Raw genomic sequence first — 14,070 nt, forward strand, 5'->3', positions numbered from 1 at the left:
TTTCATGGGTAACCAGTATTGTGATATAGCTTGTAGAAAAGCCTCTACTATTAGCAACACAAACAGTGATAGGTCTTTCTCATCTTGGAGAGGTAGCTGTCATTTCTGTTTTTTTTTTTTTGTGTGTGTGTGTGTGTGTGTGTATGTGTGTGTGAAAAGGTCAGAATGTAAAGATTGTGTGTCTTTTCTACCCAATAAGTAAAAGCTGAAGTGACAGGGTTCCAGGCTTCTTGGCTGGTACTATGTTTTATAGAACAAAAGTTATGTGAGGCATAAAAGAGTTTGATGGGGAATTTTAAACCCTGACTTATATAAAAAGGCTACTTACAGTCTTCTTTTGGTTTGCTTTGTAGCTACCAGCTGACCAGTGGATACAAGCCTGCTCCAATGGACCTGAGTTTTATAAAACTCACCCCATCTCAGGAAGCGATGGTGGACAAGTTGGCTGAAAATGCCCATAATGTGTGGGCTCGAGATCGAATCAGGCAGGGCTGGACTTACGGAATCCAACAGGTACAGGAGGCACTTGGTTCCACAGCATTTAGCCTGATGCTTACTTAAGGGGGAAGATTAGCAAACTTTGTAACAGGAGAGATTAAGTAATGACTCCTTTAAAACTCATCATATAGAGGCTAACTGGCATCTTAATGGACTTGGACATACACAGTAAATCACTTTTTTAGTGCTTCACTCAGGAAATGAGATGACTTTGCTCTAAGTGTTACAAAAGAGACATACTAGGGATCCAGTAGGCATTACTAGAATTGTGATTTATAACGTCCTTTTCTCATTTTCTCTCTCTGAGGTTATATGTTAGGGCAAACACAGGAATAAGAGAAGATGGAGAAAAAATAATAAACCAGGTCCATAATTCCTTATTCAAAATCCTTGGGGCCAGATGAATTTAAGAAATCCAATTTTATTTTCTTGGTTATTAAAATGGTGCTATGGTGATATCTCACATATTATATAGTACCCTCACTAGGGCAACAGACTGTAAATTAGTATTTGTTTAGCAAACAGAGGGATGGTCATACCAAGGTAAATAAGTAAAGACAATAAACAGTCTTGCTTCAGTTCAGATCAGGTTTTTGCCACCAATTGTGTTTTCATTAAAGTTTGGAAAAAATTGGGGTTTACAGAATTTTCTGGATTTCAGAATTGGAGATAGGTGACCATGGATCTCTGTCAGTGGAGATACTTGGGACAGTAGCTAACCATCACTGAGTGTTCATCTGCTCAGCAGCAGAGCATAAGGGTTAAGAGCAAGCCTTGGCCTGGCCTCTGAGTGACCGTGTGACTGAACAAACTACTGAAATTCTCTGTGCCACTGTTTTTCGAATCAGTAAATTAACTATATAACTAATGTACATAAAAGGCTTACAACAGTGCCTGGCACTGGACAAATACTATATTTGTTGTTGTTAGGTGCCATTAACTTGATTCTGACTCATAGCAAGCTCATGTGACAGAGTAGAACTACCCCATGGGGTTCCCTAAGCTGTAATCTTTATGGAAGCAGATCTTCGGGTCTTTCTCCCATAGAGCTGCTGGGTAGGTTTGAACCACCAACCTTTCTGTGAGTAGCTGAGCAATTAACCATTACACCACCATAGCTCCTTATAAATACTATGTAACAATTAACTATACTATTAGTTGCTGGTCACTATGCCTTGAGTTTTACATGTGTTTTCTTTTTTAAGCCTCACAATATCTCCATGAAGAATGAATGATTCTTATTCCCAGTTCTCATATGGTCTACATGGAGTCTTAGAATAATTTACCTACAGATACACAGCTAGAGAATTTCCTAGCCAGGATTGGGACTGAACCTCCTGTCTTAGTTATCTAGTGTTCCTGTAACAGAAATACCACAAGTGGGTGGCTTTAACAAACAAATTTATTTTCTCACAGTTTAAGAGGCTAGAAATTCAAATTCAGGGTGTCAGCTCTAGAGGAAGGCTTTCTCTCTCTGTCGGCTCTGGAGGAAGGTCTTTGTCTGTTTGAGCTTCTGCTCCTGGGTAATCTTCATGTGGCTTGGTATCCCTCTTCCCACATCTCTGCTGTAGAACTCCAAGAGGCAGACAGCCTTCTTTCCTTTCATTCTTTCTCTGTCTCCTTTAGTCTAAGCTGATGAGTTTTCTGCTGTGGTATTTGAGTGGGTTGGAATCTACTCGATGGCAATGGATTTAGTTTTTTTTTTTTTTTTTGTATCAGTCACTGGCTTAATCTCTTTAACAAAAGATTGCGTAGCCAAGTCCTTGGTGAAAATTCTAGGACACCAGTCCCTGGTTCGTACAACAGAATTTTCCATATCTTTAAGTTCTGTTTTCATTTTGCACAGTTCATTTTTAAGTCCATCTCTTTCCTCTCTCATTTTACCATAGGCAGCAAGGAGAAACCATGTGGCCTCTTTAAGATCTTACTCAGAAATGTCCTCAGCCAGATATCCAGGTTCATCACTTACAAGTTCTACCTTCTACCCACCATCTCAACATAATTCAGTTCCTTGCCACTGCCCAGAAAGCCTAGCCGTTTCTCCATTGTCCAGTCGCACATTCACCATTTTCTTCTGAAGCTTCACCAGAAGAACATTTAGCTTCCACATGTCTAGCAACATTCTGTTGCTGGTGTCATACGTATTCTCTGAAACGACAGGGACTTTCTCTAGAGCCCTTACTAGAATTGCCTTTGACCTCTATAATTCTAAGAACAGTTTCTTCAAGGCAATCTAGGCTTTTACAATGAATTCTATTAATACTATTGATTCTGACTCATAGCAACCCTATAAGACATAGTAGAGCTGCCCCATGGGGTTTCCAAGGAGTGACTGGTGAATTGGAACCGCCAACCTTTTGGTTAGCAGCCAAACGCTTAACCACTGTGCCACCAGGGCCCCACTTTTAGTATTAAACCAGAAACCAAACCCAGTGCCGTCAAATCGATTCCGACACATAGCGACGCTATAGGACAGAATAGAACTGCCCCATACAGTTTCCAAGGAGCACCTGGCAGATTCGAACTACCGACCCTTTGGTTTGCAGCCGTGGCACTTAACCACTATGCCACCAGGGTTTCCCTTTTACTATTTAGGCACCTTAAAAACTCTTCCAGCCTCCAGCCATTACCCAATTCCAGAAGCGTGTCCACATTATAGGTATTTGTTAGAGCAGCACCCCCACTTCTCAGTATCAAACTCTGTCTTAGTTACCTAGTGTTGTTGTAACAAAAATACCACAAGTGGGTGGCTTTAACAAACAAATTTATTTTCTCACAGTTTAGGAGACTAGAAGTCAGAATTCTGGGTGCCAGCTCTAGGGGAAGGCTTTATCTGTTGGCTCTGGAGGAAGGTCTTTGTCTCTTTAAGCTTCTGCTCCAGGGTGACCTTCATGTGGTTTAGTATCTCTTCCCCCATCTCTATTTGCTTGCTTGTCCTAATCTATTCTTTATGTTTTGTAAAAGATTGACTCAAAACACACCCTACACTAATCCTGGCTCATTAACATAACAAAGACAACCCATTCCCAAATGGGATTATAACTACAGGCATACCAAAAAAAAATTATACGTGGAATTATACATGGAACTTGAATGTTTACTAAGTTAGTCTCCTGCTTCGTGACCATGGTTTACAGGAGATGGTTAGAGAGATCATTAAGCTGAGTTGTCATTTTTGCTTTGTCTCCTTGTGGAAAGAGCTACTTTTACATGGATGCATTTATTCATTTGATTAAACCTTTTATACTGGTAGTGTCTTGGTAACTTCTCTAGCCTGGGAAGATAAAGGGAATATGGAAGGAACAGTTTCTTACCTCAAAACATTGAAATTGTGATATATTTGGTAACTTTCTCATTCCCAAAAGCCGTTGGAATTGCTTTGATGATCTGTGCGATGTTTTTTTTTCCGTAGGATGTAAAGAACAGAAGAAACCCCCGCCTTGTTCCCTATGCCCTTCTAGATGACCGAACCAAGAAATCAAATAAGGACAGCCTACGGGAGGCTGTGCGGACCCTGCTGGGATATGGCTACAACCTGGAAGCTCCTGATCAAGATCATGGTATTTTTGTTTTACTTTCTTCACCTCTGGTTGCAAAATCATGTAGTTGCACTTAACACTCAAGTAAATAAAAGGGGAAAGTACTAGAAAGAGTAGTCTGAGTGTCTCGTTTTGGTCAGTGATTTAGAATAGTACTTTTTATCCTGCCTGAGGACACCTGAAGAACTAGAACCTTCTCTCAGTACAGTGATTCAGTATTGCAGTAATTCTTCGTGGGAGGAAATGAGTTTACCCTCCTGAAGAGTCTGAGGTGAACTGTTAGCCTTCTAACTGATTCTGATATTGTCCACTCCCAGCCCTCCTTTAGAACAGCTGCTTTCTGTTGATAATGGGAGTAAACCTCTAGTAGGAGTTAGTGTTTCCCAAAATCTCACATTCATTATTTATACTCATATATATGTTGTCGTTATTATTAGGTGCCATTGAGTCAGTTCCAACTCATAGTGATCCTATGTACAACAGAACAAAACACTGCCCAGTCCTGCCCCATCCTTACAACTGTTGCTAAGTTTGAACCCATTGTCACAGCCATTGTGTCAATCCATCTCTTTGAGTTCTTCCTCTTTTTTGCTGACCATCTTCTGATGGTCTTGATGACCGTCATCAAGCATGATGTCTTTCTCCAGGGACTGATCCCTCCTGATAACATGTCCAAAGTACCTGAGATGAAGTCTTGCCATCCTTCCTTCTAAGGAGCATTCTGGCAGTACGTCTTTCAAGGCAAATTTGTTTGTTCTTCTGGCAGTCCCTCTAATAATCAATATTTTTCACCAGCACCATAATTCAAAGCATCAATTCTTCATTCTTCCCTAGTCATTGTCCAGCTTTCACATGCATACAAAGGGACTGAAAATACCATAGCCTAGGTCAGACGTACCTTAGTCCTCACGGTGACATCTTTACTTTTTAACACTTCAAAGAGGTCTTTTGCAGCAGAATTGCCCAATGCAATGAGTCATTTGATTTCTTGACTGCTGCTTCCATGGGCATTGATTGTGAATCCAAGTAAAATGAAATCCTTGACAACTTCAATCTTTTCTCCTTTTATCATGATGTTGCTTATTGGTCCGGGTGTGAGGATTTTTGTTTTCTTTATGTTAAAGTATAATCCGTACTGAAGGCTGTAGTCTCTGAACTTCATCAGTAAGTGCTTCAAGTCCTCTTCACTTTCAGCAAGCAAGGTTGTGTAATCTGCATATTGCATATTGTTAGAGTCTTACTCCAATCCTGATGCTGCCAGTCTGCTTCATATAGTCCAGCTTCTCGGATTATTTGCTTAGCGTACAGATTGAACAAGCATAATGAAAAGACGCAACCCTTCTACACAATAGTCTCTTGTTCTGTTAAAAAAACCTGCCTCTTGGTCTATGTACAGGCCCTGCATGAGCACAGTTAAGTGTTCCGGAATTCCCATTCTTTGCAATGTTATCCATAATTTGTTATGATCCACATAGTTAAATGCCTTTGCATAGTCAGTAAAACACAGGTAAACATCTTTCTGGTATTCTCTTCTTTCAGCCATGATCCATCTCACATCAGCAATGATATCTCTCATTCCACATCCTCTTCTCAATCCACCTTGAATTTCTGGCAGTTCTCTGTTGATCCACTGCTTTTTAATTTTCTTCAGTAAAATTTTACTTGCATGTGATATTAATGAACTTGTTTGGTAATTTCTGCATTCTGTTGGATCACCTGTCTTAGGAATAGGCATAAATACGGATCTCTTCCAGTGAGTTGACCGGGTAGCTGTCTTCCAAATTTTGTTGGCATAGATGGGTGACCACTGTAGTGCTGCATCTGTTTGTTGAAACATCTTAACTGGTGTTCTGTCCATTCCTGGAGCCTTGTTTTTCAACAGTGCCTTCAGTGCACATTGGACTTCTTCCTTCAATACCATTGGTTCTGGATCCTGTACTACCTGCTGAAGTGGTTGAATATTGACCGATTCTTTTTGGTATAGTGACTCTGTATTCCTTCCATCTTCTTTCAATGCTGCCTGTGTCATTCCATATTTTGCCCATAGAATCCTTCAGTATTGCAATGCAAGGCTTGAAATCTTCGTTTCTTTTGGCTTGAGAAATGCTAAGCATGTTCTTCCCTTTTAGTTTTCTAACTCCAGGTCTTTGTACATGTTATTTTAATACTTTGTCTTCTCGCGTTGTCCTTTGAAATCGTCCGTTCATCTCTTTTACTTCATCATTTCTTCTGTTCACTTTAGCTTCTCTAAGTTCAAGAGCAAGGTTCTGAGTCTCTTCCCACATCCATTTTGGTCTTTTATTTTTCCTGTCTCTTAATGACCTTTTGCTTTCTTCATGATTGATGTTCTTGATGTAATCCCACAGCTCATCTGGTTTCTGTCATTAGCGTTTACTGCATCAAATCTGTTTTTGAAATGGTCTCTAAATTTAGGTGGGATATACTGAAGGTCACACTTTGGCTCTTGTGGACTTTTCTTTATTTTCTTCATCTTTAACTTAATGTGAGCAATTGATGCTCTGTTCTGCAGTTGGCCCCAGGTCTTGTCCTGATTGATGACCTTGAGCTTTTCCATCATCTCTTTCCACAGATGTAGTCAGTTTGATTCCTGTGTATTCTATCTGGCAAGGCCCGCATGTATAGTTGGAGTTTATGTTGTTGAAAAAAGATACTTCCAATGAATAAGTCATTGGTTTTGCAGAATTCTATCCTGCATTTCTGGTGTCATTTCTATCACCAAGGCCAACTACTGATCCTTCTTCTTCATTTCCAACTTTCACATGCCAATCAACGGTAATTATGGATACATCTTGACTGCGTGTTTCATCAATTTCAGACTGCAGAAGTTGGTAAAAATCTTCAGTTTCTTCATCTTTCGCCTTAGTGGTTAGCGTGTAAATTTGAATAATAATAGTATTAACTGGTCTTCCTTGTAGGCGTATAGATATTATCCTATTACTGACAGCATTGTACTTCAGGTTAGATCTTGAAATGTTCATTTTGACAAGGAATGTGATGCCATTCTTCTTTAATTTGTCATTCCTGGAATAGAAGACCCTATGTTTGTCTGACTCAAAATGGCCAATACCAGTCCATTTCAGCCACCAATGCCTAGGATATCGATCTCCAAGTTTTCCGTTTCATTTCTGGCAACTTCCAATTTTCCTAGACTGATACTTTGACATTCCATGATCTGATTACTAATGGATGCTTGTAGCTGTTTCTTCTCATTTCGAGTTGTGCCACATCAGCAAGTGAAGATCCCTAAAGCTTTACTCCACCCATGTCTCTAAGGTTGACTCTACTTTGAGCAAGCAGCCCTTCCCCAGTTGTATTTTGAATGCCTTCTAACTTGAGGGACTCCTCTTCCAGCACTATGTCAGACAGTGTTCTGCTGTTGTTTATAAGATTTTCACTGGCCAATTTTTTTCAGAATGAGATCATCACGTCCTTCTTCCTAGCCTGTCTTAGTCTGAAAGCTCCACTGAAACCCCTCCACCATGGGTGACCCTGCTGGTATTTGAAATACTGGTTGGCATAGCTTCCAGTATCAGAGGAACACATACAACACATACAACAACTGACAGATGAGTACTCACACATGTAGGCAATTAAGTCATTGATGCACTGTTTTGCTTTAAGAAAAATACTTTAGAATAGCCATTCAATAAATATGTGCTGGATAATGGATTTTAAGCTGTTCTGTAAAGAACACATTCTCTTTAAATAACACCTTTAAGAATATGGTTTAAAGTGATTAATTCCTTAATTATTTGCTTATACAGCTTTAATTAATCTTATTATCCATGATTTAAAATTGGCAAAAGTGGAATGAGGAATGTGTTTTTCATTATTAGGCCCGTTTTTTGTTTGTTCGTTTAAGTTTTTTACTCAACCCCAAATATTCTCTAGTGCCTAATGTTATCAGTGTAGTACCTGTGCATAGAAATGAATGACTCCAGACCTTAAAATAATAATAATGACTAATATCTGTAGGGTTTGGTGGGATTTTCTCAATTTGACTTTGAACATGTTGAATTTGAGATGCTTGTGACACAGATAGATAGAGAGGCCAGAACTCAGTTATGTATATAGGTATAAAGCTGAGGCTGTGGCTAGAAAGAAACCAAGAGTTAAATATTTTATTTTTTTAAGGGGAGATATCTGAGTGTATTTATATGCCAAGGGAAAAAACCAAATAGAAAGGAAGAAGATGAAAATATGGGGAGTGAGAGAAGGAGCTTGGTGAAGTGTGGGAGAAAATGAAATTAGGTACATGGGTGAAGGGACTGGCCTCATATAAAACGGAGAACATATGTTTACCAAAGGTTAGTGGGAAAGAGTTAAGGACTGGAGAGAATGCAGCAACCTATGTTTATGGAGAATCAGGAGGAAGCAGAGGGAATTCCTGTTGTACAGTTACTGTTTCCTGGTTTAAATAGAAAATGAGTTAATTCACTAAGGGAAGGAGTTGAAGAAGACTACACTGGGTTAAGAATCTTGAGAAGAACACTAAAGATTTGTTGGATATAGAGTTCTTGGTTAATAGTGTTTCTTCTTTCAGCTTTGAATATTTTGTCCCACTGCCTTTTGGCCTCCATGGTTTCAGATAAGAAATCAGCTGCTGATCTCTTCTGTGCGATGAGTAGCTTCCTTCTTGCTACTTTCAAAATTTTCCCTTTGGCTTTCAACAGTTTGATTGTGATTGTTCAGTTTAGGTGTAGCTGTCTTTAAAGTTACTCTATTTGGAGTTTATTGAGCTTCTTGGATGTGTGGATTGATTGGTGTTTCTCATTAAATGTAGGAAGTCTTTGGCCATGATTTCTTCAAATATTCTTTATGCACCTTTATCGCTCTCCTCTCTTTCTGGGACTGCCATTACGCCTATGTGTTGGTATGCTGAATGGCATTTCACAAGTCTCTAAGACTCTATTCATTTTTCTTAATTCTTTTTTCTTTCTGTTCCTCAGACTTCATAATCTCAATTGGCCTATCATCAAGTTTGTTTATTCTTTCTTCTATCAGCCCAGACTTGCTGTTGAACCTCTCTAGTGAATTTCTCATTTCAGCTATTGTACTTTTCAACTCTAAAATTTCTATTTATTTAATAATGTCTATCTTTTTATTAATATTCTGTATTTGCTGTGACATTGTTCTCATACATCCTTTAATTCTTTAGGCATGACTTTCTTTAGTTCTTTAACATGTTTAAAATAGTTTATTTAAAGTCTTTGTTTAGTAAGTTCAACACCTGAGCTTCCTCAGGGACAGTTTCTATGGATTGCTTTTTTTTTTTCCTGTGTATAGTCTTTTGTCTTTTGCATGTCTCACATTTTTTTTTGTTGAAAACTGGACAATTTAAATAATCCAATGTGGAAACTGTCTCCACTCATCCAAGATTTTTTTTTAATCAATATTTATTGTAGCTAATATTCTTCTAATGACTTTTCTTAATTAATCATGTAAAATCTGTGTTCTTGTGTGCGGCCACTAAAGCCTCTGTTTCATTAGCCTATTGGTTAGTTTGTGATTGGACAGAGGTTTCCTTAAATACTTGGAACCAATAGATCTCTTGGTCTCTGCAGAGGGCACTGTGTGTGTGTGTGTGTGTGTGTGTGTGTGTGTGTGTGTGTGTTGGGACATACCTTTAATATTCAGCCAGGCAATTTAAAGCTTTGTCTTACTCTTCACTCACTTCTTGCACAGAGCCTTAAAGTCAATCAGAGGTGAGTATATAGAACCTTCTCAGATCTTTCTTGGGCATATGCACAGCCCATGTGTGTGGCCTTCTAGTTTTCCAGGATTATATTAGAACTTTTCAAAGCCTTCTGTAGACATCTCATTCTCCAGCTTTTCCTTTTAAACTTTTTGTCAGCTTATCATTTGTCCCAACTGTTTTTGTCACCCTAAGCAGCTATGATGTTTAGTAGTTGCCTCTGACTGTTTTCAACACATTCCTCTGGGGAGAAGGATTTTTCCCACGGGGCAAACTCTGAGTCAGATCAAATGAAGACAGGCCTTGTGAGTAGGGTTTTCCAGGAAACTGCCAGAAAGATCAAATAATGGCAGTTATCTGGGAACTGGGCTTCAGAGGAACTTCAACTCCATTCTGCCCCCACTAGAGGCTTCAATGGTGCTGGTTTACACTGTATTTGAGGAGCTAGTGCCTTCAAAGGCTACCATGGAGTTGAGAACAGGGAATGAGACTCAAAACCAAAAACCCGTTGCTGTCGAGTCGATTCCAACTCATAGACAATGAGACTAAGTCAAATTAAAATGCCACAAAGCTCACTGTTCCTACCTGCAGTTGTTTTTATTTAATAAACACTCCCTGATTGTGGCAGGCCTTCGATTAATTTCCAGAGTTCTGAAAAAGTTGATTTTGGCAATGCCAAAATGTTACTTTTATGGAGAAGAGGATCTTTGGGAGTTCTTACTCTACCATTCCTGCTGATGTAAAAATTAGAAATATCTGCTTTGAGGGATGGAACGGAAAGCAGATTGCCAACATATAAAAGTATTTCAGAGAGACATTAACAGTCCAATCGAGGTTGGAGACCATGAGCTAATAGTGGTGCAATTGTGTATATGTGTGTTTATCATCAGTTCTCAGCAGAGCAGGTATAAATGTTAAGAATAAAGACAGTGAAATTAGGTAAGGATTGGGGTTCATACACCAAGTGAGGAAGAAGGATGATAGGGGAGGGAACTATGGGAAGCTGAATAGGTAGCAAAGGGAAGCCAAAAAGGAGTTTAATAATTTGAAGAGTCAATATGTTTGTACAGGCAGCCCCCAGGTTATAAATGAGATCCATTCCTAAGTCTGTCTTTAAGTCAAATTTGTAGGTAAGTCAGAACAGGTACATATGGCTCTTATTTAATGCCAACTAAATGAATGATTGTCTTAGAATATAGTATGTATTTTACCTTTCTATGCATATAAAACACTTCCAAACCACACAATATTTTCATGAGCATCACAAAGTAGTACGTGCATTTGTTACTACGAACCATTGTATTTAATTCAAATTTTTAATAAATAGGTTTTATGGAAGTCCCTTTTTAAGTACAAGTTGTCCATAAGTCAGAGGTTTGTGATGCAGGGACTCCCTGTAGAGGGAAATGAGAGAACTGGGAGGAAAACTGGTGATTAGAGAATTGCATTGTCTCTGCATTTTAAGAATTTAGAATTAGAACCACTGACAGTTGATTAACCAGGTTCAAATCTTAGTAAATTTATGTGAGCAATGGACAGTGATGCTAACGTTATATATTCCATAAGAGAGACTGAGATCATGCGTTCTCTTAGCTACAGTGTCCTAGAATTCAAGAGTATGTCTACCTCATAAAAAATAAAATTTTTTTTTTTTTTTTTTTTTTACCTCATGGTAAGGATTAATTTTGTCTTTATGGAAAATACATAAGAAAGACGAGTTTTCTAACTGGAGGAATCAATGAAGGGAGAAAATGGCATTTGAGTTAGATGTGGAAGGAATCAAAATATCAACAAGTAAAGATTGTTGTTAGAAAAAACATTCATATTTCAGATGATAAAGGTAGAAAAAGTTAAAAATAATGTTACCATTGAGTCAATTTTGACCCATGGCAAACCCATGTAATTCAGAATAGAACTGTGCTCCACAGGGTTTTCAATGGCTGTGATTTTTTGGAAGTAAATCTCCAGGCCTTTCTTCTGAGGCACCTCTGGGTAAATTTAAACCTCCAACCTTTTGGCTAATAGCCAAGTGCTTAACTGTTTGTGTCACCCAAGGACTGTAGGAAGAGTCGAGAAATTGTCATAGTCTAGTTAGATTGAAATGTGGGATATATAAGGGGGAAAGGACAGTAATGGATGAAAGTAGAAAGATTAGGAAAATGTATGGAATACTTTGAAAACTTGGCTAGAAATGTGGATATATTTATGCAAAAAATACTAGTGCCTGAAAGTTTTACAGCAAGAGGTTGACATGTGATTATAGTTTACATTAACAATGTAAATACGGAGACAGTGCGGAGGATTAGACTGGAGGGGGAGAGTGCTTAGAACTGGAGAGGCTCGTTGGGAGGCTTTGGAGAAATTGTGATTTTCTGAACAAGGATGGAAGAAATGGATTAATAAAAGATAGATGCAAGAGATTTTATGGTATAAAGCAAAATAAGTCTGGTGATCACTAAGCTAAGATTAAAATCATTGGCAATACTGCTCTTGCTAATATTGAGAAAAGGACATAAAAAGTTTAATAAAATTGCATCTAACCCTATGTAGTTAATTAGGGGTAATTAATCAGAGTTATAATTTATTTCCACTTTGTCATCAGAATGCTCACATATTCCAGATTAAATATGATGCTAATCTTTGAATTGTATATCTTTGGAGTATTATTTTAAGTAATATTTTAAAACATTTGAAAATGTAATCTATTCTTATTCATTACAAAGTTTTATCAAGTGTGTTACTTAACTAAAAATAATACCAGAAGTTGAAGGGATGGCTGTTAACATCAATTATTTCTTTAAGTATTATACAAATACACTGAAAGTATTCTAGAAATGTATAAATTTCTCAAAAGACTCTCAGTACAGAATCGGATCTCGAGTGCCCTCAACTGTTCAACGTCTTTTCAATGTACAGTTTGGAGTGCCACACGTGTAATTACTTCAGGCCCTATTTGACCAGTCCTTGGTTGTGTGCTTTCTCTGTGGCAGGATCTGTGGGCTACTGGGAACACAGTTCTTGCCCCTCCTGCTGAGGTGGTTTGTTAAAGGAATAATTACTATTTTGAGCACCAGCAGCCTGGATGATGAGTATTGAGAATATATCTGCTTTTATTTTTAATGTGGATTATATTAATAATAACAATATAACAATTGTTTTATAACACCTTTACATGAGTAGGAATTGTCTACCAAACATATATGGATATAAGGTGTTTAAAAGACAAGCAAAGCATAAGAATTGCATGTCAGGGAGAGAATTCTATGCCATTAGACAGGGGTGCTGCTCATTATTTGCTTGGGCCCTTGCATTCTCCTTCTGAGGAGTCTTTTTTTCCCATATTAGGCAGGTGTTCATGGAGCACCTACTTTGTGTTCAGGTGCTTGATGCAACAGAGTATGCAAAAGACTTTGTTACAGATTGCCTAGATCCTTGTTTTTTTTGAGGCCTCTGTAGACCTAGGGTTGCTATGAATCGGAATCGACTCGATGGCAACAGGTTTGGTTTGGGATTTTTTTTTTTTTTTATAGACATGGATTTTCATTTTGTGCTAGTGTTTCCCCAAGAAACAGAATAGAGACCCACTGCTTCTTTAAATCATGGTTGTGATTTTCCCTAAATTAATCCAAGAAACCCTGGTGGCCCCAAAGGTCGGCAGTTCGAATCCACCAGGTGCTCCTTGGAAACCTTTTGGGGCAGTTCTACTCTGTCCTATAGTGTTTCTGTGAGTTGGAATGGACTCAATGGCCACGGGTTTGATTTTTTTGGTTTAATTTAAGAAATACAGAATACGTACTATGAGCTACATAGACATTTGGAGGAAGAGCCATGGAGGTTTAAAAAAAATATGTAAAAATTACTGTGAAGTCCTTTGCATGATGGTATCTATAAATAGCATGTTCATTTCAAGCTCAGTTTGATTATCATCAGTGAGTATAAGAATGGTGCAGCAGCTTAGCGTCAGGAAAAAGAAAACGAGAACTAAGACATTCTGCATTGTTACTACTTATCACTCTGTATAATCCTCCCGATTTTTATTATCCTTATCAATGGAGCGAGCCCTGTTGGCACAGTGCTTAAGAACTTGGCTGCTAACCAAAAGGTTGGCAGTTCGAATCCATCAGCTGCTCCCTGTAAACCCTGTGAGGCAGTTCTTCTCTATCCTGTAGGGTCGTCATGAGTGGGAATTGACATGAGGGCAATGGGTTTTTTTTTTTTTGTCAATGGAGAGAATTGGAGGTATATCTTAATACTAGGGGAAATCTATAATGGGCTTTTGAAGACATTATCTGTTATATTTTTTAGACCAAATATGCC

The 14,070-nt window shown here is 38.4% G+C and overlaps 1 protein-coding gene across 1 annotated transcript in view; it reads left to right on the forward strand.

Annotated features, from left to right (window-relative positions):
• LOC100676989 (ryanodine receptor 2) overlaps positions 1–14,070 on the forward strand; it is a 362,795-nt gene that overhangs the window by 72,047 nt on the left and 276,678 nt on the right. Inside the window, exons 13-14 of the mRNA XM_064276716.1 lie at positions 354–513; positions 3,911–4,058. Of these exons, the coding sequence (XP_064132786.1) occupies positions 354–513; positions 3,911–4,058 (308 nt within the window). The remainder of the gene's footprint in view (positions 1–353; positions 514–3,910; positions 4,059–14,070) is intronic.

This window comes from Loxodonta africana, chromosome 25, assembly GCF_030014295.1.
Source record: "Loxodonta africana isolate mLoxAfr1 chromosome 25, mLoxAfr1.hap2, whole genome shotgun sequence".
In the NCBI taxonomy this organism is placed as follows: Eukaryota; Metazoa; Chordata; class Mammalia; order Proboscidea; family Elephantidae; genus Loxodonta; species Loxodonta africana.